General features: G+C 39.4%; 2 protein-coding genes across 4 annotated transcripts in view; one reads left to right on the forward strand and one right to left on the reverse strand.

Annotated features, from left to right (window-relative positions):
- tmco3 (transmembrane and coiled-coil domains 3) overlaps positions 1-1,786 on the reverse strand; it is a 10,241-nt gene extending 8,455 nt beyond the window's left edge. Inside the window, exons 1-2 of the mRNA XM_069657840.1 lie at positions 1,697-1,786; positions 871-964 (exon numbers count right to left, since the gene is read on the reverse strand). The gene's annotated coding sequence lies outside the window, so the exon portion shown is untranslated. The remainder of the gene's footprint in view (positions 1-870; positions 965-1,696) is intronic.
- Positions 1,787-1,856: 70 nt separating this feature from the next.
- dcun1d2b (DCN1, defective in cullin neddylation 1, domain containing 2b) lies at positions 1,857-8,417 on the forward strand. 3 transcript variants are annotated; one of them, XM_069657340.1, is made up of 7 exons: positions 1,857-1,970; positions 3,949-4,165; positions 4,248-4,416; positions 4,666-4,796; positions 4,975-5,057; positions 5,228-5,324; positions 5,885-8,417. In XM_069657340.1, exons 2-7 carry the CDS (start codon positions 3,991-3,993, stop codon positions 5,962-5,964), a joined length of 735 nt encoding a protein of 244 aa, XP_069513441.1. In that variant the 5' UTR covers positions 1,857-1,970; positions 3,949-3,990; the 3' UTR covers positions 5,965-8,417. The 3 variants fall into 3 exon arrangements, with proteins under 3 accessions (XP_069513441.1, XP_069513432.1, XP_069513450.1); XM_069657331.1 differs by lacking the exon at positions 1,857-1,970 and adding an exon at positions 2,821-2,858; XM_069657349.1 differs by lacking the exon at positions 1,857-1,970 and adding an exon at positions 3,223-3,303.
- Positions 8,418-8,701: the final 284 nt, after the last annotated feature.

Genomic DNA, 8,701 nt, shown 5'->3' on the forward strand with positions numbered 1-8,701 from the left:
CCTGTGTTTTCATTGTGGATATTTTGTATATCAAATAGTATATTTTACATTTCAATATGCTCTGATTTTGTACTGCTGCTACCTTGTCCCAATTATTTAATGTAAAAAGATATTTTTAATCTTGATGGGACTTCCTGGTAAAAATAATGTAAAATAAAGCATATATAAACTCACTGGGTCATCAAAATCATTGCTGAAAGTAGTCCTGAAGATGATCATTATTTACTCCTGTTTTAGTAACGCTTTGCTTAGCACAACAGTATCCAGATGTTTTATCAAGGAATTTATTCAGCCTTTTTTATATGAAAGTATATATTGGTGACTGGATTCAAACATATCTTTCTTAAGTAGGCTCTGACAGATGGACTAACATGTTTGTTTTGATCTTCTTATAGGATATGTTGATAAAAACAAATGAACATATATACAATAATTTCCATCCACCCCCTTTACAGCACAGATAGGGACAGCAATTACACTAAAATTTGATATAAATATTCCCTTTCAAAAGGGCTACTCTGTGCTTTTGTTCTGCTTAGATTAGACATCAGAAGATACGGCTGTGTATACACACCTGTATCCTGTCTTATGGGCTGCTTTGAGCAGCTAATAGCACCTTACACTGCTTAAGTGCACTTTACTTGTTTGAGCATGTCACATGTACAAATTCCAGCAGCACTTGCTATTCTCCCCTAACCTGATGTGATGCCGAATTTTTATCTAAGCTGAAATACAAAAGAGCTGAGCTAATTGTGCTAAACTGCCTCTCTCTCCCACCCTTACATATTGCACTTTCTTGTGCATATAAATATTGTAATACATCACCATTATGACTGCATGCATTCAACTCACACCCAAACTGTGCCACACCTTTGTGAGCATGAGGTAAGGTGAGGGATGTTTGCTTTCCAAACTCCTGTCTTGTCCTTCCTATGACTGGGTTGAAGCCATTCTCCTACTGTTGCTGGAAATCAAAAGAACAATTGCATGAATTCATTGAGAGGATTAATCTATAATAATGTGTTATAGTCAGGAGCTGACCATAAAATAAGTTTGTATTTAAGATCTAAATCTGAACAGGGACCAAGTGGTTATGGTGTGAAAAAAAAAAAAAAGAATTGTTCTCTGAAACTGGGCTGTAAATCAAAGACTCTCTATTAGTGGATGTTGTCTCGTAAATTATAGGTCAGAAACAAAGACTGTATGTCAGAAATAAAGGAAAATGTTCACATTTAAGAAGCTGGAATCAGAGGGTTTTTTGCCCCTTTTTAAACACAAACCAATTTATCCATTATTTAAGAAGTTTGTGATTAATGTAATAGTTGATAATTAACCAATGAATAATAATAATATAAATTAAAAAAAACTTTGATAATACTTTTTTTCCAACAATGATGTGCACTTTACTTATAACTGGTTGTCATTATTGGTTGGATGGTATTCTATACTAATGCATGAACATATTTACATAATTAACACAAACAGCTGAATATCGAATAGAAAAGTAATTAGAAAAACACATTATGTCACCCCTGCAATAAAAAAAGTGTAACATACAACCCTCACTGACCTCAATGACGTTTTAGACATAGCAGGGCGGTGAAATCATGAATTTTAAACACTGATTAACTTCATAAAACTACATGACAACACAAATCGAAAACGGTATAAAAGTGTAGAGAAACTGTGCGAGTACCTGCGAAATATGTGTACAGTCCTGGCTCTCAACCCCAATCCACGACTGAAGGAGAAACTGAAGAAGTGAACAATCATTCTGTTGTACCGCACCACCACCACCACCTCCGACACCCCTCCTCCCCTGCCACATAGCTGCTGAAGCCAGCGGTCATGCAGGCAGACAGGCGTTCACCAGTTTACTTGCCGACCAACTTCATGTTTACCTCGACCTCCTCCAACCGTTAGTAACGTCTTTCGTACTAGCAAGGGGATGCTAACGTTACTTCGCTCAGGTATGTCCGTCGCTTTTAATTAAATTCCCCTCAGAAGTTGGATAAGTTGGAGTGTGTATAAAGTTAAACCTGTTCTCTATTCTGGAGCTGCAAGTAAAGCAAAGTTAGCTCTCAAATTCCTCAGAGCTGTCAGACCAGCTCCAGCCAGCTGAGTCCACACTCAGAGCACAGCCTCCAAGCTAACACAACTTTGCTAACGTTAGCTTAGTAGCTGTCGTGTACATTAATAACAGCAGCTTTTCTGGGAAGCAAAGTCATCTCGACTAGTTAGAATATAACGCTGATATAAGCTGCTGCTAAAACGGAACAACGAGTACATTGTTTTCTGAGTATTATCATGCTGATATAACTTTGATCCATTTGAAGATTACTTCCGAAACATCTATATCAGCTTTGATATGGGAGTTGTAGTTTTCAGACGTTGTTTTTTCGTCCATCGAGACCGTTTTTCAGTACACTAAAATTGTGACAGCTTCTTCAAACGACTATATAATCTCTCAGCAATAACTTAACATTATACATTTCTGTTTAATACAAAAACAACGCTGTTTTAATAAGTTCAAAGTTGAGTTTAATCGAATGTCTTGCTAGAAACGTGTGTATTTTACAGCTAGTATGACACAAAGTTATAAAGTCAACTTTTCCTTCATATCTAATTCATTACGAGCATTTTGTGTACAACTTAATATTCGTTCCCTTAAAAGTCTTGTATTAATACAGAAAGGTTTTAAACTAATGCTAATCAAAACATTGGGGCCTGTGGGATTACATGCTACAGAACTACATTTCCCATGGATCCCATGCCCCTACAGTAGCGCAGTTCTTTTCGCGCATGCGCGCCAGGGGTAATTGGATATCAAGTGGGCCAAAACAGCGTGTGATAAAATGGTAGGTAAGATTAAATATGAGAAACTGGGGCAATTCTTCAGCTCCTTTAAACAAGCACAGAAACCGATTATGGGTGTCACTGACGTTAACGGGACACATGTATATGGGGTATGGGGGTTGTCCTCAGCCAAGTGTCGCATTGTCAGGGTGATGTGTGTCGGGAATATGAGGGAAATGGAAGGTCAGTAGTTGGTATTTTGAGATCGGACACCGCACTTCTTGCCGCACGTACCTTTCCCTTTTTGGTAACTCGCTTGTGCTGCTGCCCCGGGTCAGGAGAGAGAGCCTGCAGGATCACACGTCCCCTCCCCAGGAAATCTGGGTCGCAAAACACTGGCCTGTCACGGTGAATTTGCGGTTTGATCATCGGGTGGGTCAGGTCTGCAGTTCTGCAAAAGGCGTGCAATCCTCTAAATGAGCGTGTAGATTGAATTTACCCGAGGAGGTATTTATGTAAACTAACGGTGGTGCGTCTGTGGTGGTGCATCTGAAAGTGACAGTAATTTCGTTTCCCTTAATGCACTTACACTAATATGCTGTTGCATGCACGGTGTCCGTCTCACTTTTTAACTGTGTGCACGCCAAATCTTACTGTCAATTAAGTAAAGCCACATCCAACGTTGTTTAGCATACAGATAAAGTACAGGAAGTCGTTTCGACAGAAGGTGTTCAACGGAAATCAAATCTCTGCACTCTGATTCATATGTTCAGAAAGTTAAGGCTGTTTATATTATGTGTAAATGTTGAGGTCTACATCTCATTAACCAACGGTTAGAAAACTTAGCAGGCAAAACTTGTCCAAGGTTTTCAGTATACTTCAGGCCCATGTTGCGTGTGCATTTGCGGATTTATTTCTGTCACCTTTAATAAATGCAATATGTGCCTTAATATTTTGTCTACATGGTGCATAGTATTATCAAATTAAATGTTTGGACAAATTATTACAAACAGACACAACAAACAGGGGAGAGGTAGTCTTTCAGAGCAGTCTAATACTAGTTGGTGTTACTGTAAAATGGCTTGTGGGGTATAAGTGTTTGGGGTGGTAATTCCAGCCCTGCATTTACCTGGGTGCTTGTTTGTCTCACAGCACAAGTTGAAGTCATCGCAGAAGGACAAGGTTCGGCAGTTCATGTCCTTCACGCAGGCCGGGGAGAGGACAGCCGTGTACTGCCTGACGCAGAATGACTGGAAATTAGAAGTCGCCACAGACAACTACTTCCAGAATCCAGACCTCTACTACAAAGAATCCATGAAAACCTCAGTGGACCGCAAGAAGCTGGAGCAGCTCTACAACAGATACAAAGGCAAGTGTTAGCTTAGTAAGGTTAACATCAACACACTGCTTTACAACACTGTTTTAATCACTCTTCTCATCTGTGTTTGCAGACCCCCAGGATGAGAATAAGATAGGCATCGATGGGATCCAGCAGTTCTGTGATGACCTGACCCTGGATCCAGCTAGTATGAGCATACTTGTGGTGGCGTGGAAGTTCAGAGCGGCCACGCAGTGCGAGTTTAGCAGGAAAGAGTTTGTCGACGGCATGGCAGAGCTGGGGTGAGTAACACTTGTAATGAAGTCTTGAGTGTTATCAGAGGTGCTGCTGCTGTTTTGACAAATTTAAGATATGTTTATTTAGATTGTATTGTATTAGCACAGATATTTAAACTGTAACTGTCCTACAAGAATTAAAAAGTTGTGTTGCAAACAACATTTTTATGACAACAGAACCTCAGTTATTCTGCGTCGTCCAACACTATTCATTAGAACAGTAACATGAAGGCTCATATGTTTTGACTCCTCTAGCTGTGACAGTCCTGATAAACTGAAGGCGATGCTTCCCAGACTAGAACAGGAGCTGAAAGACACAGGGAAGTTCAAAGACTTCTACCAGTTTACCTTCAATTTTGCCAAGAACCCTGGCCAGAAAGGTTTAGGTAAGCATAAGAAAAAAGCATGAAGAACATAAAAATTGCACTGTAACTGTTGTCCTGTTTCACGAAAACAGGTTTTAAAAGGTGCACATCAGGTTAAACTGATTTCAACATAAAAACAAAAATATAATACTTTTTAAATCAAAAATATTGAAGTGTCTTACACTACTTTCTGTCCTAGACCTAGAGATGGCCGTCGCTTACTGGAATCTAGTTCTCACAGATCGATTCAAGTTTTTGGATCTCTGGAATCGCTTCCTGCTGGTGAGGGAGGAAATTTTATCAGACACAATTACAGACAAAACATATAAAACAGCTAAATTATAAGAAACACTGAAAAACTTTCAAAACACAACACAAACCACAAACAACCCCCTAAAATGACTACAATGTATGCAATGCATTGTTAACCAGTGTTACTGTGTTGCATTCAGGAGCATCACAAGCGCTCAATTCCTAAGGACACATGGAACCTCCTGCTGGACTTTGGAAACATGATTGCTGACGACATGTCAAACTATGACGAGGAAGGTGAGGATGTGAAGGACTTCTGGATGAAAGCTATTCATTACACTGTCCAAGCGTTAACATTTCAGCTGTTAATTCTGTGATGAAAGATGAAGACTCACAGTTGCATGCTGATAATTCAGTCGGTCACCCTAATGAACTCGGACTGCATCAAATGTCAGAGTAGGGACAGACAACTTGCATCATGATTAATGCTATACTTTTGTCACTAGCAGTTTGATTGAATTGTTGTATATTCCTGAGTTATCCATCATGTGAAGGCAAATATAGAAATTGATATGTTCTAAAATTATTTATTAAAACGCTGTGATATTAAAACAGAAAATTAAAAGTTACTTTCTGCATGCTTTCTGCGGTGTCATTATCAATTGTACAGCAGAGTCTGCAGAACGAAGGAGAAGCACTTTAGCTTAGAATCCAACCTAGCTAAATTTCAGGCCAGCAGGTGGTACCTGTGAATTTTGAGTCTGCACCACCACATCATTTGTAATTTCTTTGATGCATTAATTGTAATAGATTACATTGACATGTAACTAATAGTTAGTGTTTTTTTCCCTCCTCAGGGGCATGGCCGGTCCTCATAGATGACTTTGTGGAGTTTGCTCGGCCGATTGTGACGGGGACTAAGCGCAACATGACATAGTGTTTGTCCCGGCTTCGTGCAGCGGATGGAGTTTCTCTCAATTTTCTTTTTGTTTGAATGAGGATTTTTATACAAATGAGCCAAAAAGAGACTACTTCTCAAAAAGCCTGTCTGCAGCTTGTCTTTAGGATCGTTCTTCCAACTGCATAAGATGCCTACGCTGGGGAGCGACCTGAAATGCCAGTTCAGCACCAACCGGAGACAGATATTGTGTTTTTTGTTGTTGTTTTTGTCGTCTGCTGACAAGGACGGACTTTGTATTTGCAATATAAAAACGATGGGTACCCTAATACTCACTCATGGGTAAAACACCGATGAGTGTGGCTATGAACTGCTGCTGTGGACTCACTGACCTGCAACCTTGGCACAATGAGGAGGGACAGTTACGGTGAACTTTCAGCACACGCAGAGGATTAAGTTATAGATGCAGTAGGATGTGGCCTCATGCATTGTCGATACTGAATGGAACAGTGTGTTAAAGTCTGCATGTTTGTTAGTTGGTGTGAAGCGTTGATGTGGATGTTTGTGAGGAGGAAATAAGTAATCTACATTATTTTCACTGAGATTGTGAATGTGTAGCTCTCTAACAATCACACTGAGAGCAGAGAAAGGTGTGCTTGCTCATCATGGTGTGTTTGTGTGAATGTGTGTGTTTTAGGGGGATGAACATTTTTGCCTCTTTTACAATACATTGGAAATATTTTCATTTGATTTTATTATAATTAGCCGTCAGGAATTTACGATTCACCTGCACTGAGCGACAGTGAAAAGTTTTTGTATTCACACTGAGAATTGGAGAGAGCAGCATGCGTTTTGAGCTCAGCACCAGCAGAATCACAATCGTTACAGTTGTCAAAAACTGTAGCCTTAGAATTAAGGGTAGATTAAATTTTAGGAAGAACGAAAAATATATCTGAGAAAACAGGTAATGGTATTTATAATCATGATTAGTACACACGGAGCATTTAGGATGGTAATTTTTAAAATGCTACTGCATTGTATTTTGGTTTGACTTTAGTTTTGCAGTGCGTGAGCTGCTGTACACAAAGAGAAACTGACTGGCACACTGACTGTTTTCTATAATCCAGGTGATGATGACTTGCCAACCCTGCAAACTGCACTGATTTTACACTTTCTGTTGTTAATGGTTTCTTTATCAGGCAGCACTATATACAGCTACAGAGCTATTCAGTTTACATGAAAGTAGGTTCACGTACATACTAGTATTTTTTAAAATGAACAACTACATCCTTGTCAGGAGTGTTTTACTGTTTGTTTACACTGATTGAGGCTTTTCACTGATTAGCAACTGCTGCAGCGTCAATGGTGGTGTGTTTATGTACCGGAGAACTACTACAGAGAAAAACAGGTCACTTTAGGAACACTGCTTACGCTGCCATCTATGGGTGGCTGTGCAGTATAGCGCTTCTCAAAGTACAATGCTACATCACAGCTATATGTGGTCGCAAGTCTACGAGAACACCCGGCCAAACCGAGCTGTAATGTTGGATAAGGTCAGAGGACTTGAACCTTTTAACCCATATAATAATATAACCCATGTATTTAGTGTTACTCTTTATTTATAAACACTATACAACTATGAATTAGGCGAATGGGTCCCCTTCCTCAGCTAAAGAGCGTGACAGAAGGTAGAGCTCAGGTACCTGTCGTCCTCCCCCATACACAGTGAGCAGCAGGCGGCTTCCTGCGGATACACGAGTGTTTGCCAAGCTCTCAACAGCCACCGACTACGCTGTCTTGGTCTGCGTATTTTTGTCATCATGATTAAACTTTTCTGTTAAAATAAGGATGGACTACTACCCGGATCAAACTTCTCTGTCTTGTCACGATCTTACTACAGTGGAAATCATTTTCCTTTTGTTTATCTTAAGCTAACAAACATGTTCAAGAGCTCATATTTATGTAAACAGAAGTCAGTCATATTTATGGTGTTGTGCATGAAGTATCAGAAGTTGAGGCAGATCAGGATGGGAATGCAGATGAGTGGCAAAGAAACCAGCTCCATCATGTGACTGTTAAACAGTCCCTACAAGAGTTGGTAAATGTGTCATGTCTTTATAACTAAGCAAGTTAGATATGTGTTGGTGCAATGAAATATCCCATATAAAGGTTTTCTGAGTGTGCTGCAACCGCAAGATGGTGTGAAATAATCTCCCAGTTGAATGTTGTTGATTTTACTAACTGACATTGTCCATTGTTCTCAAGCAAGAAAACAGTATTCAGTTTGATCATATGGTACATTTGGTACATTTTTATTTGGTCAAATGTGTGCTCAACTGTTTCTAGTTGCACAAATCATTCTTACAAAAACAGTATTATTTTTGCCGGCAAGAAAACAGGTATTTACAGAATGTTATGTTTTTGTCACAGAAGCATACCGTACAATGTTTTCTTTAAGAAAATTGTCAATAAAGCATGTTGTTTTTAACAGACTCGTAAAAATGAACTTCTGTGTACCAAGTACAGCACTTAGTTGTGACATCAAGAGTTAGTTTTGGTGAGAGAACTGAACTGACCTGAGGGTAGGAACACTCGATGGACAGATCTCTTTGGATAGAGATACTTGGGACCTAAAAATGACAAGAGAACTCTCAAATGTGACCATGCTGTGAGCTGTCAGTTGTTTTAAGATACTGGCCACTGGGTCAATAGGATTGTGTTGTACTGAATTATACCAATATATATATTTATCTTAATCTATATACATCACAACATG

Source organism: Semicossyphus pulcher, unplaced genomic scaffold (genome assembly GCF_022749685.1).
Source record: "Semicossyphus pulcher isolate SPU_LCO1_2020_fin unplaced genomic scaffold, fSemPul1.0.p SCAF_1, whole genome shotgun sequence".
NCBI classification, from domain to species: Eukaryota; Metazoa; Chordata; class Actinopteri; order Labriformes; family Labridae; genus Semicossyphus; species Semicossyphus pulcher.